This window comes from Atractosteus spatula, chromosome 2 (assembly GCF_055471065.1).
Source record: "Atractosteus spatula isolate fAtrSpa1 chromosome 2, fAtrSpa1.hap1, whole genome shotgun sequence".
Classification (NCBI taxonomy): domain Eukaryota; kingdom Metazoa; phylum Chordata; class Actinopteri; order Semionotiformes; family Lepisosteidae; genus Atractosteus; species Atractosteus spatula.
Window position 1 is genome coordinate 12,275,378 of NC_142707.1, and position 27,882 is coordinate 12,303,259.

Genomic DNA, 27,882 nt, shown 5'->3' on the forward strand with positions numbered 1-27,882 from the left:
TATTTCTAGTGTAATAAGAGAAGTAGGCAACTGTAAGAAATAAACAGTAGTTTTTATATGTAGTTGACAGAAACAGCCGTACAGAATTGAGGACTGACAAGGCTGGAAAAGCAGTGATTCTGGGAATGTCTCACACTCCCAAACAGGAGTTCCACACCGATACCCCTTTAATTCAATTGCCCCTTTAAGTAACATTCCCCTTTAATTCAATTGGGAAAGCAATTTCCCTGCTTGATCTGCAGTGTCACCCAGGTGGAGGAACTGCCTTCACTGGTAGATGAAGTGGTTCTCCTGCTATACAGTGCGTAATATACTTTCGGGATCCATTGGGATAAAAATCTCTATACAAAAACAAGTCTTTTACTGTCATTGTAGTGTACTGATGGCAATTTCACCTCGTACAGTATTTCAAATCCAGAATACTGCCTCGATCACAATACGTACAGTAGTTCACAAAGGACTGGAGGCCCCACTTCTCACCGGTTTGGTTTTCAGGAGTGAAGCGATCTGCAGATTCCGTCCAGCCATTTCTTTAAAAGAAACTATGAGGCAACATGGCTGGGGAGCTTGTTTCATACACACACTCAGGTAAACAAACACCTGTCCTGAGCTTTAAATGCCCTGTGCCCTGGCATGCTGTTCATTTGAAGGGCAGCATTTGCTTTTTTCGGGTCTCCAGTTAATGGGTGTTTTAGAATAAACATCTCATATGGGCAAGGTGTGTGTCAAATTAGTAAGTGATGGAATGCATGTAGATCCGAGGCCTTGCCAAATGGGAGTGTATACTAGGAAATAATTATTGGTTCCTCCGAGGAAGGGGCATGTCTCTCTAGCTGTTATAAAAATCGGGTTTGCGTGGACACTCTTAGACCCAAGACTACACAGGCGAGTATTCCTTGATGTTCCATTACTGTAAGTACTCTAAGTGCCAGGCTGAGGTTGGGGAGATTGGAGACATGCCTATAGTAATAAATTGTACTGGGTGCTTTTTTTAGATCTCCTTTGCGATAAGGAAATTTTAAGGAACAGGTAAATGGCAATGAGAATGGGCTTTGTAAACATGGTGTTTATTAGAAACATGGAGCAGTTCAATTAAAAGCATTATTAAATTTGAGCATATTTCCATAATTCATTTAAATGAAATTCCATATAAATATTTCCATATCCTTGTTAAATGTTCAATTGTATCCAGATTACTTTGTAAATATACCTATTACACTATTATCTGTCATTTTAAAAACTTTAGTGCCTTTGGATGATTTGATGAAAAGAAAATGCGCTATATAATGTTTCTTCTACTGCTGCTTTGTGATCTGCAGCTAGTTATTGCTAAATAGATATTTTCACTTTGAGTAACCTGGTCTGATTCCTGTTTAATTCCTGTGGAATATGTCAGGATTGCAGTCGTTCTTCACATATACACTGGTTCTACTACATAGTTACATTGAAACTAGACAGTGACGATAGTGATGCTATTGCTATTTCTATCTCACAGCTGTTGGATCCTAGGGTTGCTTCCAGGCAGTGCACCTTCTCTGTTGAGTTTACAGTTTTTTTAATATTTTATTTAAGAAATTTTGAAAATTGTAACAAGACACAAAAAAACAACAGTTAGACAAAAAAGCTCAAACTTGTTATGCCATTTCATAGTTTTCTTGGTGAGATGAGAATAGACTCAGAATCTGCGTTAGAAGTAATCACAGGATGAGTGGATGTGTAAAACAATCAGGAATCTGTACAAAATTCAAGTCTCTCTCAAAACATTTCGGAAAGGGACCTTGATCCTATGGAATCTCTCTGGAGGTCCTGTCCTATAGACATGGATCCTCTGTTGGAATTGAGAAGATCATTTCATCGAGCCAGCTCCTGAACAGGGTACAATCACAGACTCCCACTCTTTAAGAATATTTCTTTTTGGCCACAATCATTCTGAACATTAATGCTGATTCTTTTCCACTGAGAGTCTAAGAGTTTCCTCTGAACACCCAAAGAATGCCAGTTCAGGATCCGGGGAAGATTCTTCCCAAACACTTTTGTGTACCACTGAAATAATTCTTCCCACAGTTTCTGTACTGTACCTGGGGACACAGTCAGCAGAGGTGTGTGAGAGTCTCATCAGGAACCCTCATCAGCACCTGTCCCATACAGGAGGGGCTGAAGGAAATATCTTGTTCAGTTTAGTTTAGAGTAATGCAGTCGATGTGTCACCTTGTATTGTATGATCTGGTGTCTAACAGGAATAGAGCACCAGTGAATATTGCTCAAACCCTCTTCCCAAACCTCATTAGAAATGTCACTATTGTGTTCCTAGACCCAGCATCTTTCAGGTGATTAACAGACCTTTGTGTGCCTAGAAAAAGGAAACGAGCTGTGATATTCAATATCCAGAGTTGCACAAGATCACAGAACAGATTGGCCTGGGGGAGATTTTGACATTGAGGCACTTTTTGCTTATGCATCCATTTAATTTTGAAAATAATTAAAACATTTTTGATTGCGAGAGGCCACATTTGTCTTTTAACTGGATAATGCGAATTGCTCATGTACATACACATCTTAAAAAGTAATTTGTCTTTTTTCCTTTCATTTTTTAAACACAATATAATTTTGTGAAGGAGTAAAGGAGTGTTTGTAACAAACTGGAGCACAATCTGAGGTTCTGGGTAATTTGTACACTTTTTAATCTGATTTAATATTCTGAGGGTGTTCCTTTAGAATAACAGCTGAGCCGTCATTGTATTGGGTGACTCAGGTTGCAGGGAGGGAGGCTGTAGTGCTGGCTTGTGCTTCCGTGTCTCAGCACACAGGAGTGTTTTGTCTGTACCAGAGTCCTGGGGGAAAAAAAACGTTTGCCTGTTCGTCATGTTTCTTACATTTGCAGCTCAATAATAATGATGAAAGACAGGAAGAGCTAAACCTCCTGCATTATCTGGTTGTTGCAAATGAGCTTTTAAGATACGAGACGTCGAGACAGGCAATGTCAAACAGCAGGGGGCGATAAAGGATGATCTTGCCTTGTACCCCTGTGCAACAAGAGGCAATCAGACTTGCCATAATAAGTTATAATAGAGGCTTCTGGACAGGGATATGCCATTTCAGCCCATTTTTTTAACGAGCCTCCAAGACCGAAACATTTAAGTATCAAAAACATGTACATCCATTCAATGTGATCAAAAGCTTTGGAGTTTGTATGTTTTACCTCCATCTTTGTAGGTTAACTGCCACTTTCCAAAGATATGATGTTTAGGGTACTTGGCATCTCTAAATCGTTCAAGAGATACCTGTCTAGCAGCTCTTAATCTTAGCTCTTTGAGCCCGACATGCATCAGATCCAGTACAGTAGGAATCCATGGGTGATGAAGTGTTATTACTAAACTGGTCTGGACTCTATGGGGAAAAGTGACGTTGCCACACCGTTGTTATTGGCTATAGCTCTAGCTATATATGTGCGATATTACTATCCCATTCCTTTACTGAAACACCCTTGCACTATGGTTTCATTAACAGGATTTAATAAACAGGAAACTAAAATGTCACAACAATGTTGCTAAGCAACACTGAAACCAGTTTCTCTACAATGCTGTTTATGAAATATGCTTTTTCTTTTTAAACGTTGTAGGACATTGCCAGGAAGAGACACCAGAAAGAAGCCAATCTGGTCCTTTGGGGGGAATTGAGACCTCACTGAGTGCTTAATGGTCAACAGAGAAGCTTCTTCATTAAGCAATGGCTGAGCCGACTATAGAAACAATGGAAATGGCCAACTGTGTCGAACACTTGGACAGTCATTGTAAAGACATAACTGCCCTCAAAACCGCCGTGAAGGATGTAAAGCCCTGCCTTGAAATCTTATGCCCAGAACAATATGAGAGGTCCGAAGTTACCCAAAGGCTTTCCACTGCTTACTTCTACAAAGGTGGACAAGCCCAGTGGCTCAACTTCCTAGCAGAGACGGAAGAAAAGTCACCTTTCATCAAGAGGGATGCTTATAAAAGCTTGACGTGCCTAATTGAGGAGCACCGCCAACATCACAGAAGCGTATCCTTTGTTAACCTATGCCACCAGCCGGGAAGTGGTGGAACGACTTTAGCCATGCAGGTCCTGTGGGACTTCAAGGAAAAGCTCAGGTGCGCTGTCCTAAAAGACACAGACGCAGAATCTGAAGACATCGCCCGCCAGGTGACCGAGCTGTTCAAAGCAGGAGGAGAAAAGAAAACTGTCCTCCTACTTGCTGACAACCTAAAACACTTTGAAAAACAGCAACCGAGCTTCTCGCACAAAATAGCTGAAATAGCTCCCAGCACTACCACCCCTGTGGTGATTGTGTTGAACTGTAAGCGGGATGCCCATGTAAAAAAAGCAGGCCATTTTGGCAATTCGGTTAATATTCTTGCAGAGGTTTCATGCCAGGAGCAGGCCATGTTGGATGAGAAGCTTGATGTTATCAAGAAACAACACAAAGATCACGAGACATTCTATGCTTTTAACATCATGCAGCAAAACTACAGTTCTGAGTATATTCAGGGGGTGGTTGAGAGTGTCTTAGAACCAGAAGTGCTACCAAATTCACATAAAACCCAGCTCTTCTCATTTTTAGCATTAATCAACACTTATTCCATTGGATCCTCTCTTCTAAAATCAGATTGTGAGGCGTTTTTAGGGCCCCCAGATGCTATTCATGGGGGTCCCCCATTTGAAGACCGAATGCAGCCCCTTTCAGCTTTTTTAATCACTTTCAAAAAGCAAGAGAAGCTCATTGAGTGTGATCATGTCCGTCTGGTTCACCATAAGATCGCAGCCGAGTTCTGTGAAAAGCTGGCCAGCAAAGGCTGGACAAAAAGCAAGATTATGGAAAAGTTGCTTAAAACATTCGTGGGAAAAAGGCAGTTGTTGCAGGGGATCATTCGAGAGATGCTGCAGAAAAGGTTACCAGAGGCTAGATTCTCACTGCTGATTGAAAGCATCCATGAGGAACCTGGAGATAAGTGTGTGCCCATTTTACAAAAGGCAGCCTCCATATTCAGTAAAGATGCAATCATTTCACAAGTTTTAGCCAGGTATTATTACCTTAGGAAACAAAACTATTTGCTTGCAGAGAAATGGGCCAAGGATGCTAAGCAGAGAGATCCAGACAACTCGTTTGTGGCTGATACCCTTGGACAGGTTTATAAGAAGCATCTGATGAGTGAATTAAAACAATGTGGTGTGGCTCCTGTGCCTCAAAAGTTAGAATTACTTTTGAAATTGGCAAACAAAGCTGTTGATGCCTTTAGAGAGCAGCAAACTCTGGCCGAAAGTGAGAAAGAAGAGGAGTTGGAAAACAATGGATTGAGAAGGGAGTCAAGCATCTACAATACCAGTGGACTCTTTGGCCATATACAGGTTGCCAACAAAGTGTTCGAAGTTGTCACCTCTGTTCATCCATCAGAAGACATGAAGAAAGTCCTAAGACTGGAAATCAAGATCTGTTCTCTCACAGAAGTGGATGACAGGATAGTGAAAATACTTCAGCAATACAGACAATTGCTCTCCAGGTTGAAAGGTGATGTGGAGAGGATAACTGAGTTTGCAGACCATTACCTCATGTATTCCAAGCCAAGCATATTAAAAGATGACCCTAAGCACCTCCAGGAAGACATGAGTACGTGCTTTTCTAATTACATTGCTTATGACAGGGAAACCATGGAGGAAGGATGTGAATGTCTGAGGAAGCATCTTGCCACAGGAACAGCTAAAATTAATGATCAGGTTTGCAGTACCCTTCTGAAGATTGTCTGGAGATGGGTCAACCAAATAATCCCGCAGGAAGAGCTGAAATCCACTCTCCGCAGCTTATTGGAAAGTGAAGAGAGGTATAAACCCGCAGAGCTCTATCTCCTGGCTTTCGTATCATTCTGGCCACCAGATGATGACAATATCAACCTCAACTCATTCGTCAAAGAGACTGAAAGATCCTTCCAGACTCAGTACAGCAAGTACTATCGATCCCGCTACATCGTACCTCTTTTCTTCCTTGGAAAGGGAACAGGAGTGCAAAGGATGATTCAGAAATCAAAGATTGACGAATGCCTTCATTGCCCCCAAGGGCAAGTCAATGAAAAGTGGAGGAATGGGGAGGTGTGGAGAAACACACAGGTCTCTGCACTCCTAGAGCGTGTCTCAGGGTTCATCACAAATCGAGAAGTGTTTGCCGTCTACAATAAAACGAAAATCAAGGTGAATCCTGACAACCCTGCAGAGGTGCGAAAACCCTGTAGGATTACTTTCTTCCTTGGATTCAACATTAAAGGACCAGTGGCATTCGACATCCAATATGTGAAGGTGAAGAAAGACACAGTGTCTACTGTGGACAGAACTACATCTTGCACTTAACTTGCTCTTGTCCAGGAGATCTTTGACACCCAAAAAACACCTTTGTATCTTCACCTTTGTTACTTTGTTTTGGTTTTTGGTTTCCTAACCTATATCTATTTTTAATTAATCCCTTACTAGTAAATTTTAGTATCTTCTAATGTTGTTGGGAAGAGTATTTCTTCTTAGTCAAGTTGGGGAGTACATCTTTCTTTGTGATGAGGAGGATTATATTACAGAAAGTTAAAGAAGACTTAAGATTCAGTTCTTGAGGGTAGTTATTCATTTCATGGGCTCATGTAGTGTAGTTGGAACGTTTCAGAAAAAGTTGGGGGCTCTTCTTTACACAAAGAACTGTGGGAATATTGAACAAGCTTCCCAGTTGTGTTGTTGAAGCTGGCTGATTTTAAGAAAATGGCAGGAAAATCTCCTGAAAATCTGCTTGATTCAGATTCTCCGGGATCAGGGCTGGTCATCCACAGTGCTTCTAGGTTCCTATACAACTGATTTATGGTAAACTTAGTTTTTTATTTACTAATGACTGTTTAGATTACGGGCATTATGAGTTACTAATCTACAACAAAGCTTCTCACAAAATGTTCTCCAGTCTACACCTAAATATTGATTAGAAGATCATGGGGAGGCACCTTGATATATTGATCAACTTACCCCATACTCAGCTAGACAACCTACCTTTAATAGGTGTGGCTGGAAAAAACTTTACCTTTATCTTGTATAAACTTTATAGAGGCTGAAGGACACACATCTTCCTGAATTAATGGATGCTGATTAACTCTTATAATGTCATTATTTATCATGTTAATGGTGATTATTGTTATTTGACTTGCCAAAAGGTACATTGGGGGACAATAAATATTGACAACTTCTCTCCAAAACATGATTTGCAAAGGAATGGTGTCTACCTCGATAATTTGAAGAGTATGCTTATTCAAACTGCATATATGATATGATTCATCTGTACTAGTTTAACATTTTCACATTTTTCAAGGTTTCAAAACAGAAGTGAATGGTGACACATGCTCTTAAAAATGGCTTCTAGCAAGCAAACAAGCTAAATAGGGGTGAATGGCTTCCTTTGCAACCTTTCTTCTGTCCTTATGTTAAATCCTTTCAAACCTTCTCCATTTGTAAAGCAGGGATGTTGTCCCATTAAACATTGCAAAGTATAAATCAGATACGATATTACATTTTTGCTTCTGAAAATTTTCTCATTTGTTTTTTCTTCATTCTCTGTTAACATTTTCATAACAAAGTATATAAAACAATCTACAACTATCTTAATACAAAGTGGAATTTTTCAAGTTCAGTTAGTGGGAAACGTCTTGATGATTTGTGTGATTATCGATGCTGTTTTGTGAAGGATCTGTAAAATAAAAAAATGTAGACAAACGTATTAGTTTAGTAACACTTAAAGTGTGATTTTAATTGTGCTTCCTTAAAATACACTGTTTTTGATCACTGGATAAAAAATACTTTCCCAGTTTCTTTCTTATTCTGACCTTTCACTGAGTCATCCCTGAGTCAGTGAAGAAGAGCAGAAGAGAATGTCTTATCCATCCATCCCTTCTCTAACTGCTTATTCCAGTTCAGGCACATGGGGGGAGATGGAGCCTATCCTGACAAGCAACGGGCACAAGACAGTATACACCTGGACAGGACAGCAGTCCATCACAGGGCACAGTCAGACACAAACACATACACAGGGGCCAGTTTTCCAGAAGCCAGTTAACCCACCAGTATGTCGTAGGACTGTGGGGGGTACCTGGCCAGAGCACCTGGAGGAAACCCATGTGAAGATGGGCAGAACATACAAACTCCACACAGATAGTCTCATGAACCCAGGGCCCCAGCTCTGTGAGGCATCAATACTAACCACTGTACCACCATACCTCTCAACAGTGTACACACAACCTAGGAAATGTGTTCTCACATTTCATCTGGCTCCGGCACCTCAAATTCACAGTACCTGCTCTTACCCCAGGCCACAGCACCAAGGACTATAGCTGGGACCCCACTGACCTCCCTGCAGACTTGCACATTAGGCCTCAGGGCAGTGTTGTGCAGCAAGTCGGGGAGACTCAGTCCTGCCTTAGCTCACCTGTCCCCAGTGCTGTTCAGCCAATAGCGTGCCACCCCTTACAGAACCCTGGTCACAAAGAGCACATGACTCCCATTCGAGACGGTGATGTCTGGACTATGGTGCCTATACTTTCCTCTGAACAAACAAATCTTAAAAAAATTGTGTAAGCGATGTCTTCTGTAAAAGTTAAACTGTCTTTGGATATTGACACAAGAATAATGAAAAGGTAACACACATCTGGCACACGTACAGCTATGTTACTAAGTGGTCTGAGAATCTTATCCAGCGATTTCTTGACATAAACCAGGGTATCGGCTTCAAAACTGTGGCTGAGCAGCTTGTTTCAGCTCCCACAACCCTTTGTGTAAAGTACGGCTGCCTGTGCTCCGTTTTACATACTCTTCCCTGTACAAGTAAAATTTTAAAAATGAGGCTGTTTAAGAAACAGGAGAGGGTGAATATAGCAGAAGAGAATAAATTGCAGCATTTTAAAGATATCCTGCTTAAAGCATATGACAGATACATGACAGAAGTAAACCAAAGTTTAGAAAGCCGTGGCTCAAATAAATCAAATAATAAACGTGAGGAGAAAGAAAGCACTTTTTAGTATAGTTAAACAACAAGTTCCAAATTAAGATGACTGCAAAGAATATTGTATTGTAATGTAGAGTATTATAATGGAAGATAATGAGAACAATGAAACGAGCAACAGAACGGATGGAGTGTCTGACAGATAATAATGTGAAATATTCAGAAAGAAAAAGGTAAATGGCAAATGTATGAAATTAATATGTTACTCTTGTGGTTACAAAGAAAACAACATGACTGAGGTTGAGGAAAGAAAGTTCTATGGTAAACAGTAATAACAGAGCAGGCAAAGTGTTAAGGTTACTAGAAAAACGGTAAGGTAAATCTCAGGGGATGACAGTATTCTACCAACTACACAAAAGGAAATGAACAGGATTATTGACCATCAACAAAACTTTTTCAGTATTCACTCCAAATGGGGATATACCTGTACACTGAACAGAAACTTGAGAATGAAGCTCTCACCCAAAAAAAGTGTGACAAAACCAAGCTAAGTACTTGTAAACCAATGAGTCAACGACTTCTTCAAGATCGGTGAAACATGAGAGGACACAAGCAGAAATACCAGGGAAGAAAAGGCAAAACGTCTTTTCACAAAACAGTTGTGGGAGTATGGAACAAGCTACCCAGCCTTGATCCAGCAGGTACCCTGGCTTCCTTCTAGAAATGGCAGATGAGATACTCAGAATATTTAGCAACCACATAAGCTGGCTGGGTTGAATGTTGTCTCATTTGCTGTAACTTTCCTTATGTTCTGAAAACTTACACTGTGCAAGAGGGAACTGGGAAAGGTTTATAGAGCATTAGAAAAATACAACTTCAATAACTGTTTTACCTGTTCGTCTTGCCTTGAGCTCGGTCACAAAAATGGCTATAATCATTCCAGTCACACCGATCACTATAAAGGCAGTGTAGGCTTTGGAAAAGGATGACATTGAAGGAAAACTGTGTTTGGGACCTTTACAGAGACAGAGAGTTGGATAAGAACAGGAGAAACAGCCAGTTGTCGAAATGCATAGCCTCAGTTACCTCTATCAGTTCATTCCAGAGACTCGGTGCCTACAATTGCTAAAAATCTGCTTGATTCACACCTGCAAATATAGCTGCCCTAGTAGTTACTGATTGTTAAGAAACTACTACTAATTGGTTTTATCTAGATAGCTAGTGATTCTAAAAATGCAATTGAGTATATACACTACCACTCTTATAAAGGAAATGTCTCTTCTTTCTGGATCAAGATGAACCTGACTATACAGCTACATGCAAAAATAGATTAAAAATTAACATGCAAAATGTTCATATTTAATCTACTGGTGCCAAACTGATTTGGTTCAACTCTGCTAAGTTCCTGGCAATTGGATTTTGAGGCATTTCTGCTGAAGGTATAAGTTGAGAGGACAGAAATAGGAACTTAAGCCAAAAGAACAGACGTGAGGGACATTTCAGAGGGGAGCAGTGGTCAGGGGTCTGGAATCAAAACTGGATGTTGTGAATCCCAGGCCAGAGCAGGACATTGCCGTTGTACCCTTGAGCATATTGTAGTGATCCCCCCTAAACGTCCCTCTGCAGAGCAGACGGCAGTACAGAAAGAGGAGCAGGAGACTGGGGCGCAGCTCATTAATTCTTTTCCTTTGATAGTACAGGAGAGGGCTAGTCACTAGGGGCGGAAAAGCAGGGAGCAAAAGGAGGAAAGGGTGCAGAGACGACGTCTCTGGCAGGGATGTGGTGCCAGAATGAGCCCACAGGGAAAGGGAGCCCCCTATTTTTATACAGAAGGGGAAAGGGGGAGGCGAGTCTGCTGGAGATGGAGGGCTAGGGGTCAAGTCCTCGGGCCCCCAGGGCAGCCCGCTTCAAGAACACTACCATATTATTTCACTCAGCCAAGCAGCCAACTTTCAATGGGTCTAAAATGGTTGAACGTTTAAAGAGTTTAAATGGGTACAGCTATAAAGTTACTTTCAATAACACAGCCAAATACAGCACAAAGAGGACCATTTACTGTACCTGGGCTGCTGACAGTCTGCGAATCACTGGTCAAAGTTAAGGGACCATGTCCTGAATCCTGCGTTTTCTGCACACAGGTGAAGGACACTGGTGGGGTTTCATCCACAGAGAAAAGGCACATGTTTTCTCCGCTACACACAGGATTTCGTAGGGTGGAGGTTTTCTGTGACACAATTTCCAAATGAACAGCGCCTTCGCCACTGTACTGCTGGGATGAGCAAACCACAACATATTTTCCACTGTTCCCATACTGTACATACACTTCAATGCCGGGCTTTAGGGAATCTGTAAAGCAAAGTGCAAAAGTGATACTGTATTCCTGACACTTTCTCGCTACAATATTAGAAGCCCTGGTTACAGCAGACTCTCTCAGAGGCAGACAATGTGTGGCTGGCTTGAAGACTTTCCTCCTCTGGCCAGAACACCCACAGATCTCAATCCTGCAAAAATCTGGCGGAGCTGGAGCAACCAATTCCACACACCATTGCCACAACCTCAGGCAAAGGCCATTGCACTAGAACAATGGGATGGGACTGGGCTCCAAACATTTCACAAGCTCCTGGATCCATTTCCTAGTACTTATTATAAGCCAAATGCCTTAAGCAGTTCGAGTTCCTAATATTTTGGCCAGTGCGTGTGCATATGTGCAATGCCCAGATGTATGGCCTGTGCAAAGGAACACCATCTGTTTGAACATGGAACATAGTACCGTAAGCATGCATGCAGTAATGCCAAGCTTTAGGGTTGTAAGCATTTTGGCAGTATTTTGAGGCCTGAAATTAACCCACTCTTACAGCTAAACTAATACCAATATAGTTTATCCTTCAACATGTTAAGGGTCACTTATAACACGGAGCATCCAAACGCATTGAACCCTGGCAGGAAAATCGCACCCAGACATCCCAGCCATGCCACATTGGGCACTCAAGGGAGACAATACAATTCTATACATGTTTCTTTTAAATAAAGACAACTAACACTGATTTGCTTACCATACAAAGATATTGGTTTCTGAGTTGTTGGCATAGCTGGTGTGGTTTCCCCTGTGAACAGATTACAATAATAAAATGCATATTTATCAAGTTGTTAGAAAGGTCAGTCCTCCCCAAGTTTAATACTCTTAAAAAGACAGTTTTGCTCAAGTCAAACAGCTGCAGGGTGTTGTGTGATGGGCAGAGTGATCTGGTATGAACAGAACAGGCACACTTGGTTACTGGGCTGTTTTCAATGCTTGTTCATTTACAGCAGGGACCCTTGGGAAGCCCGAGTGTGCGAACACACAGAGAAGATGGTCACGTTGTCATTTCCAACAACACGTGTCCTCGGGTGCTCTTGACAGGTGTGGCGAATGCAAGCATCTCCGTTCTTACATTCTGGTCTGGTACCGTGCCCATCGGCAGGTCAGAACCGAACCCGACAGAACGGGACACAAGTGGGGAATACACCCTGGATGGGATGTCCGGTCCGTCACAGGGCACCCACATGCGCACATACAGGTACAGGTACAATTACAGACTGTGGTTCAGGTCTGTGTCTCTCTACACAGGTGTATTTCTAGTTAATATCACAACACTGGCAAGAGTACAAACTAAAGCAGGCCAGCTCAGCCATTTAGCTTAATTGGTTTTTAGTTGTTAATTGCCTCAAGCATCTCATCCACTATTTTAAGATGCCAGGGTATCAGCGTCAACAGTATGGCTATTATTATTGGAACGGCTTGTGGGTTTGGATGTTAATGGGAGGCTCATAAAAAGGGTTAAGGATTTTTAACAGAGTGCCCACGTCGGCTTTAACACATTTTCCAATGAATATTTTTTAAATGCTGGTGTTCCCCAGGGCTGGGTTGTGTCAAATTGACCATTTTCTGTCTGCAAATACAGGGAATTTCCGTTAACCCATTAAAGTATGCAGATGATATGGCCCTAGTAGTGACTGATTACTGGGGATGATAGAGAAGCAGTGGAAAATTACTCTGAACAGCTCATGAGCAGAGTGGTGGCTCTGTGGCTAAGGATCTGCGCCTGTGGCTGGAAGGTTGCCGGTTCAAATCCCGCAGCTGGCAGAGGAATCCTACTCTGTTGGGCCCCTGAGCAAGGCCCTGAACCCCAACTGCTCCAGGGGTGCTGTACAATGGCTGACCTGCGCTCTGACCCCAAGCTTCTCTCCCTGTCTGTGTGTCTCATGGAGAACACACTGGGATATGCGAAAAGATGAATTCCTAATGCAAGAAATTGTATAGGGCCAATAAAGCAATATTATTACATTAAAGGCGAGAGGTGGTGTCAGTCAAGCATGCTTCATATTAATGTTTATAAAACCAAACCTGGCTGCTTGTGATAGTAATACGTTAGATTCTCAACCACTTTCCTTCCAGTATTTCAAATACCAAGGAACAATAAGAGATGAACATTTAAACTTTGCAGAGAGTACCAATTGCATTTTTAAGAGGGCCAGTCAGCATATATTTCTGATCAGGAAGCTGAAAGCGTGTGGGGTGTGTCAAAACATCTTAGAGAGGGTTTATAGAGTGTTGGTAGAAAGCATCCTTACTTTTGTTATCGCGGTGTGGTATGGTACACTGCGTATTAAGAGTTAAGAGGGGAAATTGGCCAGAATCGTTCATATTGCTAGTAAAGTAATTGGTCAACCATAGAAACAGGTTAAAGAGCTGTACTGCAGTTTAAAGGATCTTAAGTTTTAATCGTTGATGACCCTTTCCACCCTCTTCAATGCCATTTTCAGCTACCTTCAGGAACTGGTTTAGAAGACTGCCTTTATTCCCTGTGCAGTCGGTACATTAAACGAAGCTAGGTGACTCCCTGTATTAACCTACTGGATTAGTGTAATGATAGTGTAATATGGGCAAAGAGAAATGTGTGTATATGTATTGTATGGATAGGCCTTTTGTTTGCTTTTTAACATGTATAAATTTTATGTTGAGTGTTATTTGTTTATGTAGTTTTTTTATTGTGATGCCAAGGAGAATTTTCCATCCTTTTGGGTGTACAATCCATCAATAAATGTCCACTTAATTTTGTATAAAAAGTTACTCCAGTTTTATTCTCCTTTATGCAGTTAATTCATACCATAATTCAAAATTATGATTCACTAGAAAGGCTGTTACAATTGAATCCCTTCAAATGATAGGTATGAAATACAAAAGAGAGAAATGTATAAAATAATTGTATGCTTGATATAAAAGTGCAATTTTGCTCATTTAAATGGCAGTCTGATCCAAGATAGCATCTTTTAATTCATAAAATCTGGAACTTTAGTATTTTTATCCTACTGTACAGTAAACAGCTCTCATATCCTGCGTGGCCTGCTTCTCCAAACCAGGCTGTTTCGGAGATTTTTCTTGCAAATATTCAGACTTTATGAGGACATATTAGCAAAAACAATCAAGAAGAATATTGTCTGCAGTCTCTCCAGTACCACTGTCTTTTATCTGTCCACCAGATTAAAACCCAATCGGACTTTCACCTTATTTAACAGCAGTTCACAGATGCATTATCAAATATATGCACTGAGAACCATTAAAAATTCAAAACAAGCTATTGCTCCCAACGCTCATTTGCTGTAAATGCCTCTGTGTGTATATATTACGGGAAGGAACATTAACTCCGGCTGTTTCCCAACACAGGAAAGCAGAACCATCTAAAAGAGATGTGGTTTTCAGCCCTGTGAAATGACATGTACTAATTAATAGCCATTCCCAAAAATCCTAGTGTCTTCTTGGTCTTAAAGAGATCACTGTACCTCTGACAGGTGTTCCTTGCAATATATATGTTCCTAAATATCACACATGCACATTTACAGTACATTGCACTGTGCCTTAGCGTGTTTTAAGCTGGCAACCGGCATCACTTTTGTTGAACTGGGGAACCTTTTCAGTTTCAGACCTAGTTACCATAACTTAGCTGGAATATTTAGGCAGGAACTGATCATCTAGGAAATGTAAGCAGCTAGCCAGCTTTGTATGGAACACATGCATGTTCCTTACTTACCAGTACCGGTACACCTCACTCCAGCATCAGAGAAGCACTGAACAATGTTTCCTCTCATAAAGGAGCAGTCATGCAATGAAGGCTCCCGTCCGGTACACATCGCTCTGTAAGGATGGACGAGGCCTGGCCCTTTGCCGAAATCTGCGGTGGCAGAAAAGGAGGAGCCGCAGCCCAGCTCTCTGCACACAACCTGGGCGTCAGCAATGTCCCAGTCATAGTAGCAAAGCCTCCCCCACTGGCCGTGCAGATAGGCCTCCACTCTCCCTGAACAGCTGTCACTCCCGCCCAACAGTCTGACTCTTCTGCCTTCTGCAAGCACAAGGAACGCCCTGTTAGTGTCGCCACAGAGCTGCTAAGACATTCCAAATCCTGAAAGACACAGACACCCCAGCAGACTCCCACAGGATCTTTAGTGAAACACCAACCAGAGGGCACAAGTGGAAATGACAGAGAAGTGCATTTCAAACCGAGAACAAGAGACACTGCTTTCCCCAAAGGCTAGCGGGGGCAGGAAACAAGCGACCCCCCCAATATGATGGATTCTTTCAAGAAATGACTGAATGGGACCCTCAGATCAGGTCTCTAATAACTACCAAATGAGACAGATAGGCCAAATGTCCCCCACTAACTTGTAATCTTTTTTATATTAACATGTAATCTAATGCATTTTATTTCATCTGCCATTTGCAATCATTTCAAACTATCATTTGTAGCACTTGTGTGGAGTGGTTATAAATATTGTACTAAATGTTTCATTACATGCTTTAACTATAAACCACCCATCCATTCATTTTCTCACCTCAAATACAGGATTGTGGGGGAGCTGAAGCCTGTCCTGGCCAGGGATGGGCAGGTTACACCCTGGACAGGACACCAGTCTATCACACCAGGGCACACAGAAACACACATGCACACACTCACATCAAGGCCAATTTTCCCAGAAGCCAATCAATCTATCAGCATGTCTTCGGACTGTGGGAGGAAACCGGAGCACTAGGAGGAAACCCACACAAACACAGGGAGAACATGCAAACTCCACACAGATAGCACACCATTTAATTCAGGGCTCCTGCACTGTGAGGCAGTGTGATGCTCACTACATTGCCACCATGGCACCCCTATTAACTACATTTGTTAATTTAATTACTGTTTATTCATTTCTTTGGTGGATGCTTTGATCTAACCAGCAGCCATATTACCCTGCAACTCACAACTGGCAACCCCCTAAAACTAAGCAGGTGTGGGCCTGGTCAGTACCTGGATGGAAGACCTCCTGGGAAAAACTAAGGTTGCTGCTGGAAGAGGTGTTAGTGGGGCCAGCAGGGGGTGCTCACCCTGCAGTCTGTGTGGGTCCTAATGCCCCAGTATAGTGTTGGGAACACTATACTGTATAAAGGTGTCATCCTTTGGATGCAACATAAAACTGAGGTCCTGACTTTCTGTAGTCATTAAAAATCCCAGTGTAACCCCAGCGTCCTGGCCAAATGTCCCATTGGCTTTTACCAATCATGGCCTCCTAATAATCCCCATCTCTGAATTGGCTCTGTTCTCCTTCCCACTGACAGCTGGTGTATGTGAGCATTCCGTCGCATCATCCAGGTGGGGCTACACATTGGTGGTGGTGGAGGGGAGTCGCCATCACCTGTAAAGCGCTTTCAGTGGAGTGTCCAGAAAAGTGCTATATAAGTATAAGCAATTATTATAATAAAGTAAAATGATATGCCCTCCTTTGTGCTACACAACATTCTGCACATACCTTTAATGTATCGCAAATCCCAAGTTGTAGGGCTCACTTTTTCCGTTTTGCTGATCTCTGGTGCTGTAGAAATGAGTAAATACGTTCACAAAAACAAAAGGGATTTCACTGTGTGATCCTTAATTTAAGCAGGTTTGTCCTAACAGACCACCCACTAACGAAAGATGTGAGTCAGTCTCTGAAGATCATAATTATAAAGGGTGTCTTCTGTTAAATGGAAAAGTACACTAAGAACACACTTACAGTATATGAAAGTCTTTGTAACCTCTCCCTTAATTAATAAGGGGATTAGTGGGTTGGTGCATAAAACATTTAGCATGGAGCCACTGTGTTTGAGGCAGCATACACTAGCAGCCCCTTTTAACAGGCCAGAAAAAACAGCAAATATGCCTGGCTTTTCAAAATGCAGACCAGCAGCAGTGCCCTGATCAGACTCAGAAGCTCAGTAAAGCGTTGATTAACACTTCAACAAGTGACCACTATCAGGTTGCTACAGGAAGTGATGTTGGTGGCATTCTTCCCACAGGACCAGAATTTCCTAAGCAATGCCCTGTTCTGGAGACAGGCGGTGCCATTATTTAGAACATGTCATTCTTCACATGGGACGCCAAAGTAAAATTGATAAAGTGTCATTTAATTTAGTTAAAAAGAATCAACGTACTTGGAATGGGCCATAACCGGGTTCCTGAAAAAGGATGAAAGAAAACGGGTCAGATAAGTATGGTCATTATTTTGAATGGCCTGTCTTTTTTTATTTTACAGTAAAACATAATGGGAAGACTCATCAACCTGGAGCTCAACTTCCCCCCACTGGCTCGTTCACCATCACCATGTACTCCATTCCCCACAAGGCGTTGCTCACTGTAGAGCATTACCTTTTAACACATTGGAGCTGGTCCTACAGCAGAGGCAGCATCAATCCTGCTAGTGATGCAGCTTCCACTGGCAGACTCTTGGGGCCACCGATGTAGTGTTGGGGATAACCTGCCTGCCTCGAACATGCCCGGCTTGGCCACACTTACGTAGCTACTGATCGCTCCCAATCATCCAACAGTACAGCCTGATGGCTAAACCAGTGAACTGATTGAGCTCTGCTGATCTCGCTGGGTTTCCTCATGTCAGACCGGTGCTTAAACCCTCTCCGAGACAAAACACTCTGCCCTTACAGGGATGCATAAAAACCTTTGTGCGACAAAAGCACAGCACTAAACCTCCGAGACCGAAAACTGTCACGTGAAAAGGCACCACAAAATTTTCCTCTCTCAGTAAATGGCAGTCTTAAAGCTCCAGAAAACTCCAGAAATTAAGGTTTTAACAGTCTTGAATCATTCATGGCCAACTTTAAATTCAATTGAAACATATTAATAATTAACTTGTAACTAGTGTGGCATTTTAATTGCGGGTATTGATTATAACGGTAGTAATACAAGCTTGAGTAGATGAACTGTTGACTGTTAAATCCATTTGATAGTTTCCCATATTATACTTGTTACTATTTTCTCAACATTTTTTTGCAAAGTGACTTGTCTTTCTATCCATTTTCAGAGCTTGGCATTTTACTGAAGTTCCTTGCTCAGTTTAACAACAGCTCCCCACTGTTGGGTTTAAACCCTCATTCTTCTTTACCTGAGCCTAGAACTCGTAACAGTGATGGAGTGTAGGACTGAATTATCAGTCTGAAATGTTATTTTATAATGTATAATGCCTTATTCTGACAGGATCCAGACTAAGCAAAACAAATCCTAATTAAATACCAACTGCCAAAAATAGGGTTACAATACCTTTAACTATGAAATGGCACATTTTTGTAATAATCTCAGCTATTATAAGATCTATATCATTTTATTAGCCATATACAATTTCTTGCATTAAGAATTTGTCTTTTCGCATACCCTAGCTTGCTCTCCATGAGACACACAGGCACACAGACGGGGAGAGAGAAGCTTGGGGTCAGAGCGCAGGGTCAGCCATTTATACAGCGCACCTGGAGCAGCTGGGGTTAAGGGCCTTGCTCAGGGGCCCAACAGAGTAAGATTCCTCTGCTGGCCGCGGGATTTGCACCAGCAACCTTCCGGCCACAGGCTCAGATCCTTAGCCACGGTGCCACCACTCCGCCCCTTGACCAGTTCATTGAGCTCTGTCCTCTCTCTCAAATGCTGTTTTAAACGATGACAAAGAAAAACCTGACATTGATTCTCAAATACCGCAAAGCACCGTAGTGTGCGCCAAAGTCCTCCCTTGGCCAGCCAACCACTCATAGTGCTCATCTTCTGGACAGACAAACACAGCACAAGATTCATTTTAGTTTTATAATCACACACAAACACTTAAGACATACTTACGGGCAAGTGACCAAAGGCATGTAAGCCACAAAACTGAAAACAACTGCATTGTAAAACAAGTTCCTATGTCACTTTTAAAGAATACTTCTTGTGTAACCAAGGAACAGTCAGAGGTTAATTCCAGAAGAGCAAAAGAAAAGGCAAAAAGGAAACAAAAAGTTTGCACTGTGAGGCGAGCAAACGCTCTGACCAAACATTAAGAAGTCTTGAATTCTATGGAGTACCGTTTTTCCTGCGGAAGTTGTGAAAAGTGCAAGGGCCGTTGTGTGGACACAGAGGACACTTCCTCTTTCAATGTCACACTACAGATAGGAGGCACGTTTGTTTATTCCTTTCAGATTCATGACAGCTGCCAAACTAGAAATCGGCAGAAACTAGAAACCTACGTGTATCTCTCTTGCTGGACTGAGCTGCTTTTCTCCAGGGTCTTAACCTTTTTCTGGCGACAGCTTAGCTCCTGCTCGAAGCCGGAGTGACTGTGTGGTAGCAGGCACATCTCCAGACTGTGGCAGAAGGGAGTCCAGGGTCCCTGCTCATCACAGCACCCCCTCACTGACTGTAGTAGGAGCGGAGATGCTCTTAAATTCAGCAGTAACCGTCCTCACTGGATTATTAACACAAAACGGCATATACTTTAAAATTGGGTCCCCCGAACGTGATCGGGCTCATAGCGATCATGAAGTGCCAGGTAAGCCAAATCAGATACATCACCCTGGAGCTCACAGTTGGCAGCCCACTGAAGCTAAGCAGTGCCTGGATGGGAGAACTCCTGGGAAAGCTAAGGTTGCTGCTGGAAGAGGTGTTAGTGACACCATTAGGGGCGCTCACCCTGCAGTCTATGTAGGTCCTCATACCCCAGTATAGTGATAAAGACACTACACTGTAAATACGATGCTGTCCTTAGGATGAGACATAAAACCGCATTTCTCAAAGATTAGTAGGTTTCTCCAAATTTCTCCCAGCCTTTAACAATATATATATAGTGAAAAGTCTAAAATTGCACAATGCACAGGGTAGGCTCTGGCTCCCCCTCAATCCTGAATTTGTAGAAGCAATTAGAAGACAAATGGATGGAAGGCACAACTTGACAGACCACATTAGAAGAAAGTGTATAATTCTGGCCAGAAAAACACACTCGCAAAAGGAGGTGTTCAGAGAAGAGTACGGTCTGGTCTAAAGGCAAAGGCATAAACAGTACAGACACATCAGAGGAACCAAATCTCTTCCATTTCAAGGCTGAGAAGATGGCTACTGTCACATGTAATCTGATGGACTGCCTCAGGTCTAATTTTTAAAGCTTCTGCAAAGGATTCACGTTAATGAACAGATAGCTTTTATTTTTGTGCTGCTTCTCTAATATTTGCACATTTGCAAAACTATTGCATACGACCAACTAACAAATTATGAAACACTTTAATATTATTTTGTACAAGTACCTAATTTCCTAAGCGTTAATTATAGTTTAGTAAAAACAATCTACTTCATTTGCAAAAGAACTGTAAAACAATTTTAAAAATTAATTTAAAAACGAACCACAGTCACAAAATGGACTCCAAAACTTAATCTGGGGCCTGACAGAATGAGAACAATTTCTCTAGAGAAATCAGCACCACACCTCACAAATCCCTACCTGTAACCATGAGTTGAACATGAAAAGAAAAATTCCAACAGCAGTTTAAAACAAAATACATTTTATAATACAGAAAAATCAGTATTTACTGCACGGTAGAAACTTCATTTAAATAGTGGATCACAAAGTACTGAGCTCAATATAAAATTCAATAGCAGAGACTTGACGGCTACTTAAGAGTCCAGTGAGAATGCTTTGTACAGTACATTCATCATTTCCCATGTTTTTCCAGGTTGAGGAGTGTGAAAGCTGGAAATAAAAACTGAAATAAACAACAAGCACCGCTAAATCATCACACTGGCAACCCCAGATTCCAGAGGAATGATTAAACGATGGGACTAGACATGCATATAAACAAACCTTCCTGTGTAACAACAAAATAAATTAAATTTTAAAAAGTAATCAACACTCGGAACAAACGTTTTTAAAAAAAGAATGACAAATGACTGTCATTAAAAAATCACAACAATCAGTAATAACAATGACAATATCTGATGATGATGCACGATACTGATTTCCCCCCTTTTTCTTAAACTGGAATATGCTTCTTTTTGTTAAGAAACAAAAAGATCAGATTTTTCCTGAGTGGCTCAATCAATAAAAGGTGCTTACATAGTAAGTTGTACTGTGATCCGGGTGCCGTGGGTTCGAACCCAGGTCACGTCCAAGGCGGAGTGTGACGAGGACAGGTGGAAGACGCGCCTGTGGATACCGGCGCGAGACGAGCCACCCCTCTGATCAGAGCACGCAGAGCGACTAAAGGAGAAGGGCTCCATGAGCCAGCCCGTCGCCCTTCTTCATTTCCTTCTCCTCCGGCAGGAGTCTCCGCTGGGCCCTGAAGACAGCTGCCCACTCCGGAACGAGAAAGAGACTATACGAATAAAAGAAGTGAAGACCGCCAAGCGTCACCAGGTGCATGTTTTGAGAAGAGCACTTTGACAGGGCCTCGATTCGGTGAGCCCCGCCGTCTCCAATCACACAGGAGGAGCGACGAGTTGGCTCTTAGGAACGAGGCCTCTCGGGGTGCCAGCAATGCTTGACCGCATTGTTAGAATTCAAGTCAAGGGCCTCCGCCCGGAGCCTCGCCCCGAGCTCCCTGCCCGGCGCGGCGTCAGAGGCGCTTGGCGTGCACCCGGAGGTGCCGCTTGAGGTTCTGGGCCTGGTTGAAGCGCCGGCCGCACTGCGGACAGGCGTGGGGCCGCTCCCCGGTGTGGATGAGGTAGTGGATGCGGAGGTTGCCCAGCTGGCTGAACCTCTTGCCGCACAGGCCGCAGGCGTGCGGGGCCAGGCCCGTGTGCACGCTGCGGTGCCGGATCAGGTTCTGCTTCTGTGCGAAGCTCTTGCCGCAGGTGGCGCAGGGGAATGGCCTCTCGCCCGTGTGGGTGCGCTGGTGGGACTGCAGGCTCTGCAGGGCGTGGAACGCCCGCCCGCACAGCGCGCAGGCGAACGGGCCCCGCCTCCTCGGGCCGCCCCCCTCGGCAGCTGGGGGAGGGAGAGGGAGCCGCCGGCCTCCCGGTGGAGAGTCAGGGGGCGCCAGGTGACGCGGCGTCTTCCGTTGTGCGGCGTCTTCTTCAGCCCCAGAAGAACAGGAAACAGAAAGAGAAACGTTACTGAAGAAGACTCGAGCCCAAGTTACGTGGCAATTAGAGCCGAAACAACCAATTAACCCATTAATAAAGGCAGTTCATCGGTCAAGAAACCATTCCTAGACTGCCTCTTGGCCATCTCTATTGGAGAGCGCTGGTGGCTGAGCTGTGGTTTCACAGTGAAGCACAGGAGCACCTGTAGGTTGTTGTTACATGTCACACCTGCCTTTTCCTGTTATTATAACACAAAAGGACGGAGGTTTCCAGCAGTCCCAGAAAACAACATTCTGTCCAATGCTGTTAAGGAAAATGAGACCCAATCTAGGGGATTAGAAAGCTACAAAAATGGTAAAATAGCATTCCAACAACTATGAACATTTTAAAAGGGCTACAGCACTGATCAGTGCTTTTGGGTTTGAGTACCATGACTACAAAAAAGATATAGTCTGACTGAGTCATCAGTGCTTTCAGTTATGCCTGGAGATAAATGCCTTCCAGTGTTGTACACAAAGCATGACAAGAGCTTGTAGTTCACACTGGTGCAGTGGAACTTCCTCATCATCTTCAAAGCTAGAAGACACGGGAGGTGCACCAGGAGAGGCTGATAGAACTGCTCTGTTAAAACCAGGTTGGCATTTTCAGTTCATCGTAGTTTGCTTTATACACAACGTTTCCCCACTTTCCCTCCTATATTTGCCTGTTCCTACTTGCCACTTATCTTCAAAAACGGCAAAGATATTTAACCTTTCTTCTGCGCTGAGCTTGATATAGGTTGTTGGGTTGATTTTGTTGGTTCCTTTCAGGATTATGAATATCTGCGTCAAATCCTCTTTTCTTGTTTGGACGTGGTGTTGCTCCAGGGCCAGAAGTGTTGTGATCGTCTTTGATTTCATTCCAGAGCAACAGCGTCCCGAGTTTTGATTTGTAACTTAAGAGGACCAACCTGCACATGACATTTCAAGTGAAGTCCGACTGATATGTTTCATAATTTAATGCTGCTTCCTTGTACCCAGCAGTGAAAGTCCTGCTGTTTCTTCAAGGATTCAAAGATATCGGGAAAAGTTCCTATGTCCTGTTCTAAACACATTCCCACTTCCGGATCCTCTCCCGTTTAGCCACACAGAGGAATATCAAAGAGAATGTGCAGAGGGCTCCTCTCCAGGGTCTGCAGGAGCCCGAGTGAGGGGAGAAACAGGGCCTCTGGAGGCGGGCCTGGGGGCGCCCCACTTGAGACAGCTGACGAGGGGCTTCCTCAGGTCTCACCAGCTGTTGTCCGTCTTGCTCTGGAGCACTTCGCGGTACTCCCCCTGCCATGGCTCTGACATCCCGCGCTGCTCTGTCTTGGCATGAAGCAGTTCTGGGGCAATGAAAAAGCAAGTTTCAGTCTTCTAACTGGAATCCTCGCTGTTACTCATACAGGTCAGGAGGTCAAGATTTGCAAATAACCGGCAAAATTGAACAAAACGATGAGCAAATCTGTGACTCTCTCTCCCCTCAGAAAAGCCCCTTTCAAGGTCATTTTGTAAAATTTGTTTTTCACATCTCGGCTATGACCCTAATCCCTTTGATCATTACACACACGCATCTGACATGCAGGACAGGCACTTAATGCTGTAGAACTAAGATCTTTGTGCTGCTGGTCTGTACTGTGCTTGGCTGAAAGGGCTAAGGTAGCAGCATTACAGTGTTTTCCTTTATTGCTGCTAAAGGCCTTACCTCACTAAATCCAGAGGCAGTGCGAGCGCTTCACAGGCTGGTCCAGGTGCTCTGACAGGCTGGGAGCTCGTTCTCTGGGCTGTGAAATGCAGGGATGCTTCAAGAGGCTTTCCACCAGCTCCAGCTCTGAGCTAGACAGGGAATTCAAACGGACTGGAACCACAGGCAGGCACGTAATCAGACTTGGCCCGGCCCGCCGAGGACCGAGCTCAAGTTGGAATCGCTCAGTGTCTCCGTCGCCTCACGGCTCCTGTACCCTGCCGTGCTTTCTCCAGTCCCACCCCCCCTCACTCCATCGGCAGCTGATGGAGTCCTTCCAGAGAGCGAGAGAGAAGGAACAGCGTCACCATGCGCTTTCCTGGGGGGGAGGAGTGGGTGGAAGGAGCAGGATCCAGGCGTCTTGTGCTGTAAACAGTTCGCTCCACGCAAGATTCTCTCCTTTCACCAGCTTTCCCCTCGAAACAGTAAGCAAAACAACAGGCTGGAAAGGAAAGGTCAGCCTTCATGAGACAGAACATGTCTGCCATAGACACCAAGGGGAATGTATTCTACCTCCTGCTCCACCTTCTCTCTGAGTGACACACATGGTGCAAACAGGGCAGGGAGACACCTTTTATCAGGAAACGGCCACACACAGTACAAAGGTGTGAAACTGCAGTAACGCACTTCGGAGGTGTACTGATCAGCACAGACTGAAGGAGAGGTGGGTCCCTCACTGACAGCACCACAAGGCTGCAATTGCCTGGGAGCTCACAGGGTGCGCTGCGTTGCAGAGAACAGAGAGAATCCTGACAGACCAATCCTGTCCTTCCTTTGACAGGTATCCCAGTCACCTAGTGCCATGACTCCCTCTCGAACCCGTGGTCATGGAGCTCAACCTGTGCTCGGTCCAGCACCTTCACAGGTTGAGCCACTCTGGAGGAAACCAATCAGCACAACCTTGATGCACAGCCAACAAAACCGTAACTGGTACTTACGTGATATACTGCCCCTAGAGGACCTGGGATTCCCTTCGATTATACCCCTCCCAGTCTGGGCATTGCTGGAGTATGGCCCAGCTGCCTGGCCTGGGCCCGGTTCACTGCCCTCTACTCCGAGAGGGCTCGGTGGCCATCTGGACTCTTGAACCACGTCCCCATAGCCCAGCTCAGACACCTCCTGCTTGAGGGGCCTGCAGTCAGCGCCCAAGAGTCTCTCAGAGGTGTCTTGGCTGCTTCCGAAATGCTGCAGGGCCTGACAAAGCGCAGGGACCCCTTGCTCACCGGCTCTGCAGTGACCATGAGCCTCAAGAGTGTTAATCCGAGGCGATGTCCTATCAGCATCTGCGCAGGGGAGGGACAGAAAGACCAGCCTGTTTCTTGGTTTGGCCTGAAGAATATCACTGCATTTTATTCTTGCCGCCTTTTATCTTTGACCTATTGTCACAGTGCTGGTTTATCACAGAGACTTTATTAATCTTATACATAGGCCTGACACACTAGCCCCCCTGTCTTCTCATCTTACGTCTGATTCCTCATTGCTCTACATAGCAACTTGCTGATGCATGATTTCTACACTGAAATTGAATTCCGATTGCCTGATAAATACACAACACGGTCTCTCCCGTTATTAAAAGTTGGGTTTCAAATCTGTGTGGCAGCCAGTGGAGTGGTACTGTGCCGCAGTGGTTAGCATTGCTGACTGGCAGCACTAGGTGCACTTCCCTGGGTGCTATCTGCATTGAGTTTGTATGATCTCCCTGTGTTCTTGTGGGTTTCCTCTGGGTGCCCTGGTCTCCTCCCACAATTAAGGCGTACTGGTGGGTGTGTGCGTGTGCTCCTGTTCAAGCTGTACCCCGCCTTGTGCCTGTTGCTGGCCAGGATAGGCTCCTGCTCCCCCCTGACCCTGAATCGGATGCAGCAGTTAGAAAATGGAGAGACGGCAGCCAGTGAAGACTTGTTCGGATCTTTGGACCACACTTGTCCATGGGCTGTCTCATCAAGACTTTCACAGGCATCTTCTTCAAGATCTGTCTTCTTATGTTGAGTTTACGTTTCTGATACTTGCATGTAAAACTCTGCACTTCAAAGGGTCAGATCTGCATTAATTCTCATCTGCCAGGTGTCTGTCCCATCTTGATTTTTTTTTAATTTCCTTGGTCACTTCTACACTGTTAGCTGCTCCTCCTCATTTGGCATGCTCTGTAAACTTGACCAGTTTACTACCTACAGGAATTTCCAGATTATTATTATCATAAATCACTCATAATGGAAATCAGCCCACATACAGAGTTAGTAACTGTTCTTGTGCGCACTAAATGATGAAAAATAGGAGTTATGTAAAAGACAGGGGCAGCACTGTGATGAAAATGGTACAATGATATAGTTCTGCAATTGCATCAGTACTAACAGTACGTGTTGCACTCTAATTTCAGAACCACAGATTTTACTTGAGATGATGCTACAATGATCTTGAAGAAAAACTGTAACTCCCCTCCAACCCACAGTAATCCGCGGTCAGGTTCATCTTGTAGAGGTTATATGGTCTTCTTGTGTTGTGAACGAGCAGTTCATATATTTTGTACTGAAAAAATCCCTTGAAACCAAAATTGACATCTGATGATAAACATTTTATAGGGTAATAATTTGGATGCCTTTAAACATCTTAGTTGACACATTCAACTGTAAAAGCTGTCACAGAGCAATTTAGTAGTAAAATACAACTAATAGATATAGTTTGACACACGTTTATCAGAAACTGCAACAGCTATGCAAGATTACCCCTTACTGCTACAAAAACTAGAGACGAAGGACAAATTAAAGCGAACTGTAAATAGTAACTTACGTTTTACCGTTGGTCCCTGCCTCTGGTCAGTAGCTCGTTCTTCCCCGCTGGCCTCGCAGTCGGGAGGGTTATACAATTCCTGTTTGGCGGACAGTGTTCCGGTAACTCCTGGGAAGGAGGAGGGGGCTGCAACGGTGTTAACGAGGTCGCCCTCCTTCTTGGTCACCGGGAGAAACTCCCCGCGACCCGCCGGTTCCCCGGCCTCCAGCCCCCGCTGCGCCTGGCCGCGGCTCTCCGACTGCGGGGCTGCGTGCCAGGGCTCGCGCTCGCCGCCGCCGCCGACGCGCTCGCGCAGGACCCTGAGCTCGCTCTCCGCCAGCCCCAGCCTCAGCCGCACGCTCTCCAGCTCCCTCTCGCGGTCCTCGATGCGCAGCCGCAGGCCGGCGCAGCGCCTCTCCACCAGCCTGGTCACCCTCGCCATGGCCAGCTCCACCGCCGCCTTCACCGCCCGCTCCACGGCGCAGGCCAGCTCGGCCGGGGGCGGCACGCCGACGGAGAGCTTGCCGTCCCAGAGGTGCACTGCCCTCTCAGATCCCGAGGTGCCTTCCAGCAACGCCGCCCCCCATTCGGCAGTGGGGCAGCGCGCTTTAAGTCTTTCTCCACCAGCAGGACGGCCGCTGACGGGCTCTGCAGCTCGCTTCCTATTCATGTGTGCGCTCTGCCCAGTTTGCAACAAACAAGAGCGGGGAATTAAAAACCCAGCTGACAGGCATCAGCGATTAGATGGGAGCCTAACCCCTAAGCGAAACCACTACATGTGCATTAAACTGACCTTACGCTTCCCCTACAACGCGAGTTGATTTAAGGACAGCTCTGCCTGACAACGCGCAGGTGTAATTACACTCGCATGCGAGTTCCGTACTCACACATCGTCAACTTACTTTCACACATACGTATGAAAACTGCCTTCTATAAAAAAAAAAACTGCACTCTCTCGCCTCTACGAGCACTCCGCTTCCTGTAAATCTTGTTGTGATT

At 44.2% G+C, this 27,882-nt stretch overlaps 3 protein-coding genes across 5 annotated transcripts; 1 reads left to right on the top strand and 2 right to left on the bottom strand.

The window, feature by feature from the left end:
• The first annotated feature begins 882 nt into the window (after positions 1–882).
• Positions 883–7,630, top strand: LOC148839268 (sterile alpha motif domain-containing protein 9-like). The gene is made up of 2 exons (XM_088930617.1): positions 883–912; positions 3,620–7,630. Exon 2 carries the CDS (start codon positions 3,727–3,729, stop codon positions 6,370–6,372), a length of 2,646 nt encoding a protein of 881 aa, XP_088786743.1. The 5' UTR covers positions 883–912; positions 3,620–3,726; the 3' UTR covers positions 6,373–7,630.
• Positions 7,631–7,652: 22 nt separating this feature from the next.
• On the bottom strand, positions 7,653–19,219 carry LOC148839269 (uncharacterized). Its single transcript, XM_088931018.1, has 8 exons — positions 19,150–19,219; positions 17,469–17,492; positions 16,808–16,870; positions 15,052–15,360; positions 12,037–12,087; positions 11,045–11,329; positions 9,876–9,998; positions 7,653–7,735 (listed from the first exon to the last, which is right to left on the bottom strand). The coding sequence occupies exons 1-8, from the start codon at positions 19,196–19,198 to the stop codon at positions 7,680–7,682; spliced, it is 960 nt and encodes a 319-aa protein (XP_088787144.1). The 5' UTR covers positions 19,199–19,219; the 3' UTR covers positions 7,653–7,679.
• A 1,604-nt stretch (positions 19,220–20,823) lies between these two features.
• Positions 20,824–27,879, bottom strand: LOC148839270 (uncharacterized). Of its 3 annotated transcripts, none has more exons than XM_088930809.1 (5): positions 26,905–27,879; positions 25,059–25,403; positions 24,082–24,160; positions 23,629–23,722; positions 20,824–22,348 (listed from the first exon to the last, which is right to left on the bottom strand). In XM_088930809.1, exons 1-5 carry the CDS (start codon positions 27,551–27,553, stop codon positions 22,094–22,096), a joined length of 1,422 nt encoding a protein of 473 aa, XP_088786935.1. In that variant the 5' UTR covers positions 27,554–27,879; the 3' UTR covers positions 20,824–22,093. The 3 variants fall into 3 exon arrangements, 2 of the variants coding, with proteins under 2 accessions (XP_088786935.1, XP_088786927.1); XR_016093916.1 differs by having other exon boundaries at positions 22,270–22,348; positions 23,110–23,722; XM_088930801.1 differs by lacking the exons at positions 23,629–23,722; positions 24,082–24,160.
• Positions 27,880–27,882: the final 3 nt, after the last annotated feature.